General features: G+C 42.4%; 1 protein-coding gene across 2 annotated transcripts in view; it reads right to left on the reverse strand.

Moving 5' to 3' along the window:
• The window catches only part of ADCY8 (adenylate cyclase 8), a 1,651,787-nt gene that overhangs the window by 122,868 nt on the left and 1,508,809 nt on the right, over positions 1 to 20,110 (reverse strand). For both annotated transcript variants that reach the window (XM_069621638.1, XM_069621637.1), the window contains one exon: positions 1,674 to 1,820. In XM_069621638.1, coding sequence (XP_069477739.1) covers positions 1,674 to 1,820 — 147 coding nt within the window. The remainder of the gene's footprint in view (positions 1 to 1,673; positions 1,821 to 20,110) is intronic.

Here is a 20,110-nt window from a genome sequence, read left to right on the forward strand (position 1 = left end):
GTATGCAAAGTCTCTGCCATAGATATGATTGACTCATAAAACAATAATATCAGGTTTTTACATAGTATTACAAGCAAGATTCCTTCCACCACCAAGTATTGCATAATAGTATTAATAACCAATGGGATGGTATTTAATTAGGCTATGTTGAAACACACGTATGCCCTACAGGCTGAATACAGAGATCGTGTGTGAGGGTTTAACTACCTGAGCTACCTTGAAGTGTGTTTAAGGAGTTGAAACCGGTCTGCTTTGCAAATAAATAACTCCTACTGCTCTACCTGTTTTTTAAAAACCTATGCGTGCGCTCTATTCTTTAAGCCTAAAAAAGCCTCTGAAAAAATGTTCTGTCAAATTGCTGTAAAGGGTTTGCCTAGAACTATGGTCATATGGTTCTCATGAATGTGTAACATTAATGTGTAATATACTCTTAGGATAAATTTATTGTGAAAATATAAACCAAGAAATGCATTTTTACACTTATTTACAGATTCTTTAGGATTAACTGGATGGATTTTTTTACTCAACAAAGGACACGCCCGCCTTAGGGTGAAGGAAGGGTAACACACATTTACTGTGCTCAAAAATCTGGTCCATCACAGAAAAATAGGCCACTGGCCGTAATCTCTAAAAACATGGCCCCGTGGGAACCTTAGTGATGTAGATGGGTATACAGTGCAACAGTCATGAAATGACCCTAAGAGCCAAGCTGTCTCAGGAGAGATCCTTTATGGAAGGGACACCAAGACAGGCACAACGAAAGGGAGGCTTTCCTTCAATGTTCAAATCTATTCAGCTATGAAATGACACGATCTTGATAAAACATTGTACGTTTGGAAGCAAAGGCAACAGCCTCTGATTCATGCACTTTGTTGTAGCTAGGGAATGAAATCCTTGTTTGTTGATGTGTTTTTCATGTCCAAAAAAAGAGACTTTGTTGTTATCATGTCCCATTAACAACCGATAGAAATACATGTCTAGACTTGAATAATGTAGAAGGATAAGACTCTTCGTGGAAGCGCTTGTTGATGGGAGAAGGCGTTCCAGGGTTGTGTGGTTATGCAAAGATGTGGTCCATTAGCCTGCATAGATTGGATGATTTAGAATAGGCGCAATTTAAGATGTAAGGCACAAGAGCTAGGTGGTCCTTTTAGGTGGACCAGTACATCTTACTGGTTGTGATGTGTGAGTTTGTTCAACATGTATACATGGGATTAAAAAGAAACTTGTAAATTAGATATCAATTTGATACAACGATCAGGTTACTATGAATGAACATGTACAAAGGTTTCAGCGCCTACATAGATAGTACATTACAAATAAAGTGCATTCAGTTACATACTCCTTGGTTTCCGTCCACCCTGCGTGCTGAGGCAGTTGAATGCCAACCCACATTTCTACCCTACAGAGCTTTGCCTGTTCCTGGTGACTGATGCTCAAATCAGAGACACTCATTTCATGGCTGTAGAAAGGTTAGAGGTTTGTTCTACTGTAGCATCAGTGGAGTGACCTGCACATTACAGATAGCACCCAGTGGACATTCAAACATCTTGGCTATCTAACCGCAACCTTAATTGAATTAAGAACTCTCATCTACACTTTCTGGACAGTGGACCGAAGCTTCGGTCTGGGTGCGCAAGTTCTTTTTATGCATTCCACTAGTTCAATCTTACCTCGTCAAAGTCTGCAATGATCTCATTAAGCAAGCGAAGGCATTCCACTCCTTGGTTATTCATTTCAGTCTGTGAGTAAAAGTCTGCAAACCCAGGGATGGAGGCAAACATCACACCAACTGCATCATATGACTGTGAGTACAACTCCTAGAAAGGTAGAGGGGCACAAGATTAGGGGGGGCTTTAAATCCAAGAGAACGCAGTGTGCATAGTCTGGACAATACACAACTTCTCCCCTGTGAACTCAATGACATCGCAATAATATTCTTTCTTGGTGTGTAGGAGAGCAATACATATAATAACTGATTGCATTGGTTTCTAAAGCAAGTAGCCTTCCCAACTCTGATTACAGCAGCATTGTGTGCAGAGATGCACTGAGTCCACTTCTGGGGTGTCTGATAGTGGGTGGGCCTGTGGGCCGCCTGGCATGGCGGAAACCTACGGTCACATGGATTGATTCTGTAATACTCATTGGATGGCATCTCTCCAATAAAAGCGGCTTAGGGTGTTGGTCTCTAAACATTGGTAGCCAAAAGGCAAAACACTTCATAAACTGCTTTATAGAACTTGCAGGGTTTAAATAAAATGCATGGGTTTCCTCATTTCAAAGAAAGCTTGGATGAAAACAGAATAACCATTTCAATATAGAATTTGTTTGATAATTAGTAACTTTAAGATGAATCTGCACCAGGCACCGCCTCAAATTCCCCTCTTAGTATAAATGAATATTTTTGCAGCCCAACTGTATTTTCATAATTTCCCTTGCTTGAACTGCATCCCTATGGCGTTAGGGATCACAGAATTCCAGCTGCCAGCCATCATCTTGACATAGGGCCTCACTACGACCCGGGCGGTAACCATGGCGCTATTTGCGCCTTGGTTGCCACCGGTAAACTACAGATTCCATCATGGTGAATGGCGGAATTACCGCCCCATTCCAAGGTTTGCGGGGGTGGTAATTCCCCATTCACCATGGCCCTTCCCCATTCCCATTGAGCCCTAGGGCTCAATGGGAATGGGGAAGGCGGTAATTATGCGGTACCGTAATTACCTACAAAGTCCCTTTGCGGGTCCCGCCCTTAATGGCTGGTAAAACCAGGCATTAAGGGAGGACCCGCAAAGGGACCTCGGAAATGGGTGGTAAGGGATTAGCGGTACCGGTGCCCTTACCGGTACCGGTAATCCCTTACCGCCGGGTCGTAATGAGGCCCATAGAACTTGAGCCACCTAGAACTCTTGGAGAGGGCAGCTGTAACTGTTGCTAGAGCAGACCCGAATGCATTCCCTCATCTGGTAGACCTTTGCAGATGTTAAATAACCGGATTGAAAAGAACAGGTTGAAAATGCTAAAGATTTAAAAATAAATAATTGAAGCCTAAATAAATAGAAAATATGTCAAAAGCAACTGAAGTTTAAAATGGATCATTCACGAGTCATAGGGGCCAGCACAAGATGGCTACTTTTTAGTGAGACCTCTCAACCCACGCTCTAAATGAACCTGATCCTTCTGTTATCCTGCAGTTGAATACGGCCAAGCATACTGCCAGACATTCTGAAAGTGCCCAGGAGCAGCACAGTGATACCTCTTGGGTCTGTGGAGGACATCCTTGTGGCATTTGTTGCCAGCGCACCATGGAAGGCAGCCAGAGAACGGGTCCGGTAGTGAGCCTGCAGCATCATGGTCAACTTGGAGGTCTTGTGCCTGTGGTGGTCTCGATGTGGTGGTGACAAAGCATGAAAGGGGCTCTCTCCTCGAAAATCAAAAACATATTCCCTTGCTTACATTCAACATGAATTATTCTACATTACTTATGATCCTTTCCTTCAGAAAATGTATTCTACATTAAAACATTATTTTGATAACTCTGAACAAGTCTTGATAAAATGTAATGTCCAGCAATGTTCGGCAAATTGTATTATAACTGTTTTTATGCTCCCTCAGGTGGCTCACTACACTAGGAGCTCCTCTATGATGATGGAGGGAGTGTTCTGTCGCTTATCATTTTCTGTTTCCACAGGCTTCTCTGTTGGTACGATATGGGGGTGGACAGCTTGACTAGAGTTATGTTGGGATGGTTCATTCAGCCCATTCAGTCAAACTTGATGAGGATTGAATGCATTACACAACATGAAGACAATTCTCCTGTTTAGCTGCTGCCACCTTTCTCTAGCAAGATGATAGTGCTGGATACAGTTAGTTATGAGCAAGCAAGACAGGTGAGTCTCAGTTATCTTTTGAGAGGCAGGGGAATTGGGACCCCCCGCTGATACCCCATCTGCCACAGGTGGATAATGCTGGTTGTCAGGCTGACTGTGAGGAGACTGGAGATATCAGAACTATGTTCATGGAACTGACATAATTGGCCTTAGCTGTAAACTGGAGATCCTGGTATGCAAGGCAGAGTGCCTACAATCGTGTCTGTATTGGCAAGGAAATTGAATGGAGGAGGTGGAGACCAGAATGTCCACATCAGTGGTGGGTCAGAAGGTCAAGAATATGGCTAAATTGATTAAGATCATTAGGACAAAAAAATTAGCACCTCGAAGGAAGATCAGTGAATAACAATGTGTGCATCCTAGTACTGTTGGAATCTCAGACATTAGAAATATGGAGTTGTATTATTGTTTGGGTCATTGATTAAAAAAACAGTTTGAGGCTACAAAACTGTCTGCCTTTTTAATAGTAGTAGGACGCCATTGCACTCCTACTTCTAGACCATTACTGGGGAGACCTCCTAGGTCTATCATTGTGCAGTTACTTAACTAGTGTGACTGGGATGACATCCTTCATCAGGCCAAGAGGAGATACTAGTTCCTTTTTCTTCCCATGAATTTGCTTCTGAATATCAAAAAGAGGCTATGGAATATTCATATCAGTACACTGTGATTTATCTGGCAAAACTGAGAATAGTTCATAAAGGCAAAACACATATGTCTCTTCCTCCTGAGGCTCCTGAGTTGTGGGGACTAATGATTCCTTGATGGCCTTCCATCTATCTCTGCTCGTCAGAATAATCAAAGTCTGCTGAGAGGTGGGTACTAAACCATTTAGATGGTGTACCACTGATTCACCGTGGCCCATATAATATGATGTTACCATACTCTTCTTCAGTGACATATTTACAAAGTGATAAGTAATATTGTGCACTACTAAACTTTATAATGTCAGGGGTCACAGTATATTTCGATGATTGTGGAGAGGGCATGTGCAACTGGGTATCTTTAATTTCCCCGGGCATATTCCAACCAGTTCACTGTTTTCTTGAGGGTGGCTGTGTAGAAAAAGGAAGGGTATGATGTTCTTATTTGTGGGTGCGGGTAGTTGGGGTTGTACAGGATCTCAGATTTACAGTGATACGCATTAGATGAAGTCTTTGACTCTTTGAGATTGTTGTATGGTCCCTTGGTGTTCATGATTCATATTTCTGTCATTGCTAAGCCATGGTCACTGTACGGGTGGCAGAAAATCTTAAATTAATATCTACTAATGTGCTTGGCTTATCCATCCTATCGAAAAATGCATGCCATTTTCTGATTGAATGTAACACTCTTCAGTAAATAATGTAAACTCAGAATGGCTTTTCACTGAAATATAATGTAATTCATGGTAAACATGGCAAGACCAAATGCTTTACTGTAAACAAAATTAATGATTGTAAAGGAGCTTCTCTTGTTATGCTACCATGAACAAAAAGGAATGTAATACACTGTCCAAAGTGTATTTTGGTATTATTCAATTAAATGGACAGAATATGTATTACACATAGCTGTTAGATCGAGTTAAATCAGTTGGTAGTCCTACTCTGCCATTACCAATAAAAATGACACAAAGAAAACATTTTCCTTTTACATGTAACATCAAAATTGTTTACCTTGTTTGAACTCTGACATTTATGTTGGTATTGATATTTTATGTGTATGGTGCTCGTACACAAGTGTTTCAGAGCGTGACCAAGCAAGGAAGGGAAACAGGGGAGAACAAAACAATGATCTTACTAGGCCCAGTGACATTGAGAACACTCAAATGCATCAGAGAGGGAGAGGGGAAAGTGAATGGGAGGTGGGTGGAAAGTGCGGAGCAAAGGAGAAAACAGATCAATAATTATAAATAAATAAACAATAAAGACAACAAATCATGGTAGTGCAGCCAGCGAGGGCAAGTGCTGGGTTAAGGCAGCAGACAGGGTATGTCATGTCTGATAAGTGCAAGAAGAAAACAGAGGGGTGGGACTGTATGGGTACAGATACAGACCCCAGTGCAGGGGGTGGCCCGGATGCAGTGCAGGAGGTTGGCATGGTGAGCAGGTACCTGGTCCTGGAAGACAGAGGGTAGGCCAGGTGCACAGTGCCGAGAGAGAACAGATCAGCAGGTGAGAGGGGGGAATTTTCCTAAAACCAGAAATGCACATTTTCATGTCTATTACTTTAATCTGAGTTAATGGACCCCTCTGTGGTTGCCAAGGGCAAAGGCGTGTTTTCAAATTACAAAAAACAGGTCTAAATTAAATCTAAAATGATGGTTTTCATGATCTTATTTTTGTAAGCCTATCTGGAAGGCCACCATGGTAAGAGATTGATAAAAGCATTGCAGGTCAGGAATGTCAACCTCAAATATGTAGATTTCTACACAGACCCTAAGATCTTGCCCTGTCAGAGCAAAAAGGCCTCATGAACTGGTTGTTTAAAGCCAACAGATGCTTCTGTTGATACATGGGGCAGACCCACAATGAAATGCCAATCAATTAAAAACGAACGGCTCAATATCAGACTAAAGTGTGCAACAAAAGAGATATATTTAAAAACTATATATATCTTGGGAGAATAGCTCAGGGGCAACATGCAAGCCTTGGAAGCAAGACGACTCAGAGCAACACAGGTTGGATCCCAGTGTCCATGCTTAGACACCTCTGGATATTAAGCGCATTGTAAATAACCAATCATATCATATGATATATTTAAAAGTGATCATCGGGAATAGATGTTCATGCATACATTCAGAACCATTAATGCAATTTGAAAAATACAAATAGATCTGAATTCAGTGGAATCAGCATGGATGGATTACCCATCGAATTGTATAAGGACTTTATATATATCCTGCTTTCTCATTGCATAGCCATAGACCAAAATATGATCAAGGCGGGGTCGCTGCTAGCTATTGCAAGGCAAGTGGTGATAACAATTATTATTAAATGTGACAAACCTCCAGTGGAATGTGGGTCATACCGAACTATCTCCCTTATCACTCTAGATAATCAGATATTGGTAAACATATCACCAATCAGCTGGACCTTATACCACCAATCAGTTGGACCATTTCATGAATTACTCCTTTTACCAGATCACTCTGGGATTTTTCTGGGTAATGTACAACATGCAATTTGAGGTGGCAGTTCACCCTTCGACACCGGGCACAGCCCATTCTTCTTGCTTTGCCACTTTTACTCAATGCTGAAAAGGTATTTGATTCCATTGAGTAGCAAGTTCTTGTTGCATTGTTACAAAGAATGGGTGATGAAGGGTTACTTTGTTTTGCTTGCTTCTCTTTTTTATAGGAGTCCACAAGCCAAGGTGCTATGAAATGGTTGGATGTTAGAAGGTTTTGTTATGGAACATGGCACAAGTCAGGGTCATCCACTGCCCCTTAAGCTGTACTCTCTAGTTGTGGGACATTTGGCGGTTCGCATTATGGAGGGTCAGGTAGCAAGGGGACTGAGGATGTGTTCCCATAAAGTGCCTATATCTTTTTATGCAGATGAAATTGTTTGGTGTTTGTGACATCCCAATTTTAATCTGGTACCTATTATGGAGGCTGTGGATGAATTTAGTGATTACCTTGGTCTGAGAATCAACCAAAAGCAGTCAGAAATATGCCCATTGCAGAGGTGACAGTCAGCTGGGGAGGTAGGGTAGAGGGGTTTGATTGAAAGGAAGACCAAGTGAAATACCTGTTGGTAAGAATATGCTGTACATTCAAGCAACTCATTCAGGTTAATTATAGCGTCACGTAGAATACCCAAGGAATCTATAGATAGGTGGATTAAGTTGGCCCTTTCTATTGTAGTCAGGGTCTCTTTCATAGGGAGGATTGTGCTGCAGAGATGTGTTCGTCTCTAACGAAATATTCCAGCCATTCACCCCAGAAAGTGGGATACCAACTTATTATGGTGATCAGGGTAGGTAAGCAAGCTAGACTACAATGGGGGCGGGGAAGGGGGGTTCTTGATGCGACCATATGAAGAGGGAACTTGCTGTTCCTAATTTGAAGTTTAGTTATTTTGCAGTTCACACCCTTTTTCTTAGAAGTCAGATTTTCTTAGAAGTCAGAGGGTAACTGTGACTTTGGCCTCACTGCCCTTGGTTATCTTTAGGATTCTTGTGCTGGGGGCGGGGGCGGGGTGAACTTTATGCACACAACATGTCCCACTTGGTGGTGGCTTGCCAGCAGTGTCCGATGGGAAGCCCATTGTACTGCCATTTTCCCAGTTGTTAAAGTAGCAAGATTGTTCATTAAATTTAAGGCTTTATTCCTGCAAACTATGTCCAAAGTTGGTGTAGGATGCCTCAGGGAGCTTTGCTGGCAAGGGGAATCAATGTTCCTTGATACCTTTAAGTGCATGGGTCACAATATTTCATTGGAAAGCTGTTTCCACCTTAGCGATGCAAACATTCTCATATCCTTTGTTTTCCCAATTTGATGAAGGCATTCAATCCTGGCTGGATTTGCTGGTAACTGCTAGGGAATGATGGTCTGTGTCCATACTGAATGCAGCACTTTAAAGTTGGGGAGCCGGCATTGGCGACCCAAGTCAAGATTGGAGGGATTGCTGGCCAGCCCAGTATCAGTGAGCGAGTGGGGTTATATTTGTCAGCAAACCAGGAGAGTATTATACAGCAATAGTCTTGCATTCAAATTTCTGCTCCAGATGTATTACACTACTTTTGCTCTATGTTACATGTAGGCCCAGATTTTACATATGTATGTACTAGATAAGGGGGCAGGGCTTATTTAGTTTACAAGGTGTGCACTAGGACTGGAGAACGGATAGCAGTCCCCCCCTTGTTGGTATTACTAGGAAACACTAAGCAACAAAAACAGGGCACTTGTAGGATTGTGATTACTTTTGGCCAGGCATTTTGTGGTAGTAGCTTGGTTTACAGTGCTTGCCTCCTAGGTGCAGCTATTGCTGGAAGATTTTGCCTATTGCCAAGACACAGAGGAATTGCATATGGAACACCCGCCGCCGTTGAGTAAGCTTAAAGATATCTGGTCGTGCCACTGGAATTTCATTGCTTGGATACAAAGTTAGCCCACCAGAGATGACCGCGTGAACATTGTTTCCGCTAAGGTTGGCCTCAGGTAGAGATATTTCCCTGTACAATGAAGTGGCCCAGCTGTTGTTAATCTCTCACTTTGTATCTGCTCTACTTCTCGCGCGCCGGCACATTCCTGTGTGAGATTCTTTGGGCAACAGTGGTGCTCATCGCTGCCGGAGCTAGATGGATGTGGATACCGCTCATATCTCTTACTTGTAACCTGATAACCTTTTCATTGTAATTCTGCTTTATATATTGTTATCTGGTTTATTGGTGTTTATAATTTAGATCTGCTTAATGTTATAAAAGCTCAACTTCTTGTATTATGTATACTTTCCTGTATTAGGAACATGACTGAAACTCTTTCTTGCTATGTACAAGTGAATGGACGAGTCTCGTGTTGACAGTGGAGGCTGCAGGTGCAGGTGGGCATAACCAGAGAAGGCCTATCTTCTGTTTTGTTCTTCTTGCACTGGTGGAGTTCATGTCTGCCCAAGTCCTTAAATGGTGAGAAGTGTCAAGCATTGGACATGCAACATTAATAGAGGGAGCTATAATTAAATGGTCACCCAGACCAGGAGAAATGGTACATTGATGCTCACAAAGATGAAGAAAATTAGAGGAAGTAATCAATGTAGGAGGATTTGTTGCCTCTGTGCCAATTAAAGGGGTGGCTAGATCTGGCAATGCCTAATAAGTGGATATCCCATTTGGCTAGGAATTCAATCCAACGTTTGCCTCTGATAATAGATGAGGAGACGATACCACCAAACACCACATCTGAGGAGTGAGGCAGATGCGGAATACAACAGGAATTAAAATCGCCACCAAAGAGAATGCTATAATCTGGTTTAAGAAAGAAGGCATCTTCAGGATTCGCATCAAGCTGAGCAAACATTTGGTCTAATGATTTCCTAGTGGGGTTTCAGTAGAGACAGATTATTAGATAAGGTGCAGAGTTTGTATCAGGGAGCATTAGATCTATAGCCATCACATCATCCAAAGCCTTCACCTCCCTAGAAGACATTTTTAAATGATTATTAACAAGTGCAGCTAGACCTCCATAGGGCCTGCCAGCATGCCCCATAGTGGCAGCCACTGAATGAGGAGTGAAGCATTGCTGTGACATGTTTTTACTAATTGCATGGTTTCTTGACAGAGTAGAATTGGCAAATGATCATTGAAAGAGTTGGAGTGAATCCAAGAATTAAGATTAATAAATTCACAGGAATTCCATGAAGCTACTGAAAGTGTGGAGCTGTTAGAAGACTAGAGACTGTTTGCTAAGGGCTCGAGCCGTGACCAATCCTTAATCACGGATGACAGAGATGCGAGCTGTAACAAGATAGCTTCATTAGGGAGATTAGAAGTAACATTGGATGAAGAGATGACATCAGCCAACTTGGTTGCTGTATCATATGTCTCAAGAAATTGGGTAGCAGAGTCACGTGAAGTAAACAAATGCAGGTTTAGGCATAACTGCTTAAGATCATCGTAATGCTCCCATTCTAATTTGGTGATGATAGCAGAGTGAAATTGGCATATCATCCGGTTGTTATTGTTTGTAGTGTGAGTGACCCAATCAATGTCATCGGAGTTGAGAATTCTCAGTGATGGAACGCTGTTAAATGCCTGGAGAATAAAAGAATGATTCATTCTACATTTGCCGTTGATGGTGGCATCGCTGATCTTTCAAATGGTATTGGATGTTTCAGCGGTAAAGTCAGCTGCAGGTAGAATGATAGTAGGGCCACTACTCTTACCACATTCAGTTGGCAACAGTGAGTTAGGAACAATACCCAATATCCGCTTATTAGCAGGAACAGGATTTGGATCATCAGTCGTACAAGACTCAGAGGGGTTCGAGGATACAGCTTTGTTATTATCTGCAGCATGTACCAAAATAGGATGTATAGAATGTGGTAATGAGATAGGTAACTGCCTATTTGCTGCATTTTCAGGAGCTGCAATTGTGTTTCCTTTTAGGTTATTGATAAACGGAAAGAAATTATAAAGTTCGGTCTGGTTAAGGGCTTTAGAGACTCTCACTGTAGGGGATGAAGATTTGGCAGCCTCAATAGTAGTAGGGAGTACAGATTTAACAGGGAACATGTCACCGCTGGAACCTGACTCAATGACTGCCTTTTGTGATGTTACATTTTTTTTCTTTTTTAGATTTAGGCATCAAATCTACATTTCTGGAAGTGCTAGGCAACTCCTCTATATCAGTTGAAGTGCTTCCCTACTCTCTTCATTGAGCTTATTTAAATCTAAAACGCCATCTTCGTTATAAAGGTTACATACATTTTTGATATTAGAATTGTGACCTTTAATTTTACTCAAAGTGAGATTCTTGGATTTCCTCGTTGCCTCTTCTTTTAAAGATTTTCTGTGGGCCTTTCTCCTAAGTGCTCTGTTATTAAGCCATTTATTTCTACGTGATAAGTAGTGTTTGGAAGGACGTTAGTCAATAGACTCAGCAGAGACCGGTTGGTCTGCTACCTCATTAGCAGACCTAGTCTGCTCTTGTTCAATAATATTGGTGAAGGCTGAAGGTCTATCCGGATCATTACATGTGGAGGCAGCCTCAATTACTTTATCTTGAGGACATACACAACAGTTGGCCTGAGTAGACTTGGTAGGCATATATGAGGTGTTGAGTACCATTTCAAGATGTTTGATTTTTGCTGCATTAGCAGTTATGTTGAGTTCATGCAATCTGATATCTCAGAGGCCCTAGATAAAGCTTCAGAATTTTTAAGAGCCAGAGCATATGATCTAGTGGAAGGAACCTCCTGTTCCTTTGAATGAATCGCTTGTGTAGAGCTAGTGCGTAGAGACACCCCTAAGGTTTGGGAGGAAGATGAGATTGGGAAGACTTTCAGGGAGGGGGATTTCGTAAACCCAGTGATACTCTTGAATGTTTTATGTGCAAATATGAAGCCTTCATGTGTATTTAGTTTGACAAGGACCTCACGCATGGACAATTTTATCTCCCTGAGCTCATAATGGGTTTGGTTTTGCCCTTTATCGAGCAAGTTAAGTAAGGACAAGAAAAGATAGGTCAAGGTTGTTAGGATCTAAAGATGTATGCAAATTGCCCATCACGGTATTAGATGAAGCTTCAACAATTTTGGGAGGCGTCTGCTTGGTACTTAAGTGAGTGTAATAATCTCGAGGTGCAGGAGCGTCATCTATATTGTATTTTGCATCATGAGAATCAACATTTTTAGGGGAACTAGCCATGGGAGGGAGTGAATTGGATGTACTCGGTATAACACAACTGCAAGCGATTTCTGATATATTGGCATCCCTGTGCATAGTATTGTAGAAGTGAAAGGCATCCATTCCACCTGTGGCAGCCACGACCGGAGTGGAAGGTCAAAGAGACAGATGCACTCTTTTCACCAATTCTGCCATAACGGCAGGAGCTAGCATTGAAAGATCAGATATGGGGCCTCATTCCGAGTTTGGAGGTAACCACACCGCTATTTGCGGCATGGCTGCCTCCAAACTCGTTCCGATTCCTCCCTGGTGAATGGAGTAATTACCGGTCCATTCCTAATAATGCTAAAAGCAGGCGTTAAGGAAGGACCCGCAAAGGGAACTCATAGTAGGGCGGTAAGGGTTTAACGGCACCGGTGACCGTTAACCCTTACCACCCTACTTATAATGAGGCCCATGGATTTGTTGAAATAGTCAACAGGAATAGTATTAGGATAAGAGTCATATGAAATACTCTGTTGGTTACTAAAGCGACGATGAGTAGTAAAGTCCATATCATGAGCTTCATGCAAAGCAAAGGAGTGTAAATGTCTTACGGGAATCAAAAGGTGTGTGAATTTGTGCATGTACCTGCGCAAAAGCAGTTTCCTGACAAGTTAACACCTCTCTGCGATCCTTAATAGTATGATCAGTTGGCAATTCTTGTTCAAAAGGAGACCCCATTGGTTGGGTCATTGCTACTTTGTGTACGCCTATATCATTATTAAGCACAGCCTCAGTCTGAGGCACCATATCAGCCATGAGGAGTACTTATAATAAAAGGGGTACGCTGATGAACGCCAATGCACTAACCAGCCTAACTGAGTAAGAGAAGGGACTGTGAACCACATCCAGTTACGATAACGTGGCTAAATAACAATCAAAATTAGCAACTTGCATTCATATCAAAGGGACGAGCAGAAATTTGGCAGCGAGTGCACATGCAAAAATCAAAGTAACTAACTAATGCTAGCAGTTACAGCAAGTCCGGTTTTTTTTTCTTCAATTTTTACGCAAAAATATATGTGGGGGGAGACCCCCCACAACCCCCCCACCTTACCCCTGTCATTTTTTATTCACTTTAACACCCCCACATATATGTGGAAAATCGGGGGTTGAACTTTTGGGCGTCGAACATTTGGGAGTAGGTAATTTTGTCCAATACCAGGTGCCACACCGTTAACAGACGGGCAAAACAAAGCCGGTCTGGTGTCACTCTTTAGAAGTGACAGAGTGTCTAATGCAGCGCTACAGAAAAATCTGCTACAATGCCACCCAGGAGTGACCATCAGTAATCAAAGAAATGTACGCTGATAAGAAGAAGTGCATCGTGCTAGGAACCGAGCGACAAATACAAAAGCTCGACTATGCACACGTCACTGTTTCAACGATAAACCAATCGTAAGAAGCGTGAACTTGCTCAATGCTGAAAACAGACATCCATAGCCCGTACAGCGCTGAGGCACACTATCCAACTAACACACGCATGCTTACCAAGCTAATATCATAACAGAAATCAGCAAAGAATGATATGTGATCATAATGTAGCAGATAATATGCATTAGGAACAGGCTAGCACATCCCCGCCCGCCGCCCAGCCGAACTGCCAAACTGGCATATCTGAGGCACTTCCGGTGTGCGTGCCTTAAAATCGGGTTTCTGGTCAAAGGGGGCGGGGCCAACATGTAACTTCAGCGGGACTGCCTTTCAGAAGAGTTGTATGGGTGCTTGGCAGAGTCTACTGCCAAACTGGCTCTTCAGAGGCACTTCCGGTGTGAGCACACATGTCCTTACTGCTGGTGGATTGTAGGACTCTGGAGATGCTGAGCTCGTTAGCCAGGGAGCATGGGGACTTGAGGGTGACGGCCTTCCAGATGATGGAGCAGGATTTGAAGGCGATGCCTGCTTGCAGCGGTAGCCAGGGCTGTTTGATAGGGTGCCGGGCAAAGTGGAATGATATAGTAGTCTTTGCTTTGGAGTCAATGCAGGTCAGGTAAAGATGGACCTCTGCCCTTCATTGAAGAGGTTTAGTTAGAGGTGGATCAGTGCAACTGGCATTCCCCATTCTGCACCTATATCTGGGTGAAGAATAAGGGCGGGTGATTTGGGAGTAGGGATGTAGTATAATGCCACACTAAAAGCAGACAGGTTTTATCACAGGGATGCTTGGTGCGATAGGGGATTGTCTTTTATATGAAAGGTAGTATTCATTTAGTGCTAAGAAAGTGAGGTTTTACTGTGGGGCCGACAAGTGGACATGATGTTCTGGGGTGGATCTGAAGATTGGTGTGTGATTTTAATATTTAAATCCCGCGGCATTTGATTTCCCTTTAAAATATAGTGTTTTATCATTTAGGTATTGCATTCTTTTGCCGACAGCAATTACTTTACGTACGTTACCACAAAGTAATTACTTCGAATTTTTAATAAATTCTTTAGGGAATTGTGGGATAAGGGGGAAAAAGGTGGTTGGGAGGGTTTTCAGGCAGGGGCTGTAATGATGGGAAAGGGAATGCATGGTGGGGACCCCCCCAAAGTTGCAAAACATATATTGCCAAAATGTGTACCTCTTTCAGAATAGCCCCCAAAGAACAAGTGAAATGAAATGTAAGCCATTAAATAAATAAAGTACTATGAGACTTTCTTGGAATTTGACAAGGGCTTTCATAGTGGATGTTGGATTTCATTTTCAAGATGTGTGAGTTTATGACGATAAATGAATGGTAAATACCTGCATTTGGACGTGTGCAGAGGTTTGGGATGGAAGAGAGAGCTCAACGTCTGCCAAGTCTCTTAGGGTATGGATTAAACAGGACATGTTACTGGTGGTTACTGGTTAAAGACATATATGCCACTCACTGGATCGAAGCAAGACTATGCATGTTGCATATGTGCTTTCCTGATAAGCAGTGGATCCTGGCAGGGGTGTTGCTAGCTCTGGAAAAGATCCAGGGCTACGCTGTCGGAGCGTCAGGACTCAGGGCAGGCTAGCCTTTAGGATGTGGTCCCTGAACATTTATCCAGGGCTACAACCAAGAGACCCGGGGCTATAGCCCCCTCAGCACCACTCTAGCAACGCCTTTGGTCCAGGAGCTTTCGGAGCAGGACCCTTTGAAAAAGAATTTAATTGTAGAATTAGAAGCGGAGCTTTATGAGGAGGTTTGGTCAAAGATTCTAACAAGAAGCTTCATTGAAACGTCATCATCCTTTTTTCATGCACCAACAAACATTGCCATTACATTGTGGACACCAGTCAGAAATATGTGGGTTGACCTTTAATCAGGTGAAATGACCTTCAATCAGGTGACAGGTGTTGGAATTGTAATGGTAGGTATGGAGCATTGGTTCATACGTTCTGGCCAGTGAGTTGTTCTAGTGTGTTACTTTCCAGCCACTAGCTTCCTGAACAGAAGGATATTGAGTGCTCCTTTAAACAACCCGATTTTATTTCACTCCTGCACCAGAACGCTCCTTGTAAATTCAGGGTGTCTGGCCTTCATGCGTTCTTTGGTTTATATAGTTTGATTTATTTTCTTTGTAGCTCGAGCTTTAAATTTACTTCTTTTGGCACCCTTCATTTTCAAGTAAACTGAAGAGTACCTGGCATTGATGTATCTGTATGTCCTTTATTTTCTTTACTTTGATTATTTTTCATTGTAGTCCAGGGTTGCCTGTCATGCTGGAATCTGTTGTTCGAAGTGGCTCATTTTTCATGTTATATTTACTTCTTTTGGCTGTGCGTTTTATTTCGTCCATCCATCTGAACAGTTCCGCCGACCCTGCTCTGCCTCACCGATGTGCAGGATGCAGAGACGCGCGTACTTAGACGTGCATACTAACACTGCTGACTAGCTTGTTGAGATCTTAATTATGGGAACCCTTCAGCATTTTCATGCACCGAGGCATCTATATTACCCACTAAGGGCCTGATTCACAGAGCGTTTTCCTATGGGATTGTGTCATTATAAAAGGCTTCTGTGAATCAAGCTCTACTAAGTCTATCACTAAAGTGCCTTCTACATTGAATATTCATGGCATGCTTATCAGCAGCTAGCCACATTCCAGAGGCTCGTGATTCAACATTGATTCAAAGATTGATGCACTGTTTCTAACACACTCATTTTGACAGATCAATGGGCACCAGCAATTGTATTCATACACAAAGGAGCAGGTAGAACAAAATACGTTTCACAGATTCACTGATCTATATCGATAAGGTGATGCAGTAGCCTCCTGTACCTTATTGTCCTGAAAAAATAGACCAAGTACATAAAACATATACACAACTCTAGGAATGTTAATGTTACAAAAAGGTAAAACAATTCATAAACAATGTTCTAATTGAACATGACCCAAAATAAAACACACATGGCAGATATAAAATGAACATATTCACTAACGTGACAAACACTAGACCACATTTAACAACTGAATATACACATATGCCATTGACACCCAGTACACTCTCCAGGTGTTATAGTTCCAAACATATATATCCCGACATGTTTCAGTTCTGCTTGGCTACCACTGCACAAACTTTCTTCAGGGGAAACACGATTATCTTAGTTACCACCATGCAATCCAGGGCCACATTTAGGATTCCAGATTCAACCAGGGAGTTATCTCCAAATCTGATATTAGTAGTGCTGGTGTCCAGGTCCACCACAAATAGCTGCAAACCTCATAAATCAAGTTTGTTTTTTCATTATTTTAACTTCTATTTAATAGCAACCGGTCCAAAGCAACTAGTAGTCACCGTCTGATGCAAGGGACTCAAAAAATAATTCTGAACTGCTGGCTTGCGATTTCACACCGCTGGTAATTTTTTCACTCAATGTAACTCTATTCAGCAGGCCAGAGTGCGGTTACAACGATCCAAGTACGCCTTTTTTGGAAAAACCACCACGAACGGTGCCCAATTTTAAACAAAGCCAGCAATTGTAGACATGATCACAGCCAGATATCGGACTATCTGTCATAATCATCGCAACAGAATTTGGAGGGATTACCAGGGAACCGGGGACAAGACTTTGTCCAGGATGGTTGGGGATGGCCAGAGTTGCTCAAGTAGATAGGGATCAGATTATGAAACTCATCACTGTGAGTCAGGAGAAGAATAAGGAGTGCTTTAATGCCAGAGAAAGAGTGAAAGCTAGAGACTGGAAGGTTGGAGAGATGATCTATGTGAAAAATCCCAGGTTGGTGAATAAGTGTGTGGAGAGTAGGTTTTTGGGTCCGAAGAAGATATGTGTGGTGAAAAACAGTGTGGTGATTTTGGAAGGAGGAGAAGTGTGGTCAAAAGGGATGATTGCAAGAGCGGTTGATTCGAATGAGAACAAGGAGAAGGGAAATGGCAGTAAGGAAACAAGTGCAGGAGAGGATAACAGAGTTGTCAGTTCCCAAAGGACACGGTCAAAGCCTGTTTGCCTGTTTAAATGACTGACTATGTGTATTAAGATTTATTTTGAAGTGATTGTAAAGAAAACAATGTTATCGTTCATATTGCTTTATTCATAGATTGTTAACCCTTTGCCTATTGTTTTTGATGTGTGGTCTCATCATAACTGTTTCCACTACTTCATTACTTGTGTTCTTTGTTTGTTTTATAATTATGTTTTAGTTTAATTGTTGTTGTAATTCAAAGTTTTCCTAAGAGGGAAGATGTGTGCAGGCTTGCGTTTGCTTTTATCCTCGTGCTGTCATGCGAGCCTTGTGATGAATCGAGTAGTGGCGTCGCGTGACAGTAGAGGCGGTTGGGTAGCTGCAGGGAAGACGTGTGTCCTTCGTGCGGGCTTGCAATATTAAACTGAATAAACTCCCCTACTGTCTCGGCCCGTCTTTACACTACTTAGACCTGTACAAATATTTATCTTGCCAACTTACACAATATTCTTGTAAATCAACCTCTGCCTTTTCCTTGGAATCCCAAAAACATGGACACCATTGAATTACTTCCAAATTGTACATCACAGTCGCTGGAATCTTTAAACCCCCAGAAATATTGTTCTACACCTGCAAAATAGAGGATGCTAAATGATTTACTCCCACCCTAGTTTCCAAAATGCCTATTGCAAATGACTTTATCTGGGCATCCAAGGATACCTGCTGGCATATCTCCAGCATCTTCCAAATGCTGCACAAGCAATGTTTGCCCTAATCCAAAGATAACATGTTGCAGTCATACTCAGCCGGCTCCACTGGGGTCTAATCTCCGGAAAAGTTCATTGTAAGAACCCTAGTACTGTGATCATGCCATCTGTCTGCAATGTTCTCACATTCTCCTGACCAAGCTTCAAACTTATCAGCCAACCAGAAGTATGCATCATCTCTCTTGATCACCGCTGCCACATTTAAGGAGAGTCAGACAGCTGGCAGACCTATCACTTCCACCTCTGCCAGCCCTACCTCTCACCACTGCTCTGGTCTAATGTGCAAGTGCACGCAGGACTCTGAGACCCAGACAATGAGGGTTCTCTGGCAGAAGGAGAAGACTTGACTTTATACAGGAATGAACAAAGAATGGAACTGCGTGGACACTCACACCCAACCAGTTGGTGACGGATTGAGAAAGGATAACACATCCCAGTGAAGAGACACTGGATGAAGGATTATGGAACAAAATTTTGTGCCAACTCGGAGATGTTTTGGGTGAACTCAGGGACGGTTCGTGTTATCTTAGAGATGTTTGATTGAACCCTAAAGCCTTCTCATGTTACCACAGAGGCTATTGCTTGAACACATGGGAAATACCATTACATCCAAGCAATCTTGTCCATTTTTAAGGAGGATACTGAAAATCCCAGACATCCGCCTGACCCATAAAATCGTTCATTACAATACATACAATGAGGGTTGAAAACGATGAAAATAACATTGGAAACCAAATGCAGGGGATTTTCAGAAATACTGGATGCAGTATTTCCTGGAAGTCTATATATCTGTTCCTGTGGTCTTTTTCATAATGGGGCAGACATGCAGGAACATCACATGCAGTTCTGGTAATTAGCAGATGCAGTATTTTCATTTAGAACTTCACCAAGGGTGTAATGAGGACCACAGTACAGCAGTAATTAGTGCATATAGTATGCCTGCGGAATATCAGATACGCTAATGGATCTGGATTCGAAACCCACCCACTGAAGCGCACTGTTGCTGATAGCCACCACCCTAAGGTCTCTGCCCCCAAAGCAGAGCTCTTATCCTTTCCCCCAATGGCAATTGTTTCCTCCCCCCCACACAGCTATCCCCACATCCCCATCACAAACTGCGGCCCTAACCACGCCTTCCCTCCCCTCTCCTCCCCTTCGCGTGTCTCCTCTCACGCGCGCTATGTCACAACTGTTGTCAATTCCTGCAATGTCCTGCCCTAAGCGTTCCGCTGGGGGCCGAATGCACACCATCCGTCTTACCTGCAGTCTCCGTACCGCAATTGGCGGTTGTACTATAAGACTTGTAACGGCTCTTAACCAGATAGTGTTGGAACTAGGCGGTATTTTCAAATATTGACAGTTTTTTTTGCGACAGCCGACATTGTTACAAGGGACTAAGAGGGTTATTATAACTTTTGTGGTATTCCCACCATTAATAGCAAATGTCACAATTGGTATAATCACAAGTCGTATCATGAGTAGAGCCCCAACATTGTTAGTTATATTTACAATTTACACATTAGTATCTTACTCCAAATTCACAAACCTGTTTATGACTAATACATAAAAGGGTATTGGATTTTTCTATCAGTGCCCAGTTGTGTGTTTAGATATATGTCAAATGATCCAAGACAGCAACATGCAGCAAACCTAGGGCTGTTTCAGGAATTGTGGGTGTGGCAAGTGGATGGATGTCTGAATAAGGTG

This window comes from Ambystoma mexicanum, chromosome 5q (genome assembly GCF_040938575.1).
Source record: "Ambystoma mexicanum isolate Mex_15411 chromosome 5q, UKY_AmexF1_1, whole genome shotgun sequence".
Lineage (NCBI taxonomy): Eukaryota > Metazoa > Chordata > Amphibia > Caudata > Ambystomatidae > Ambystoma > Ambystoma mexicanum.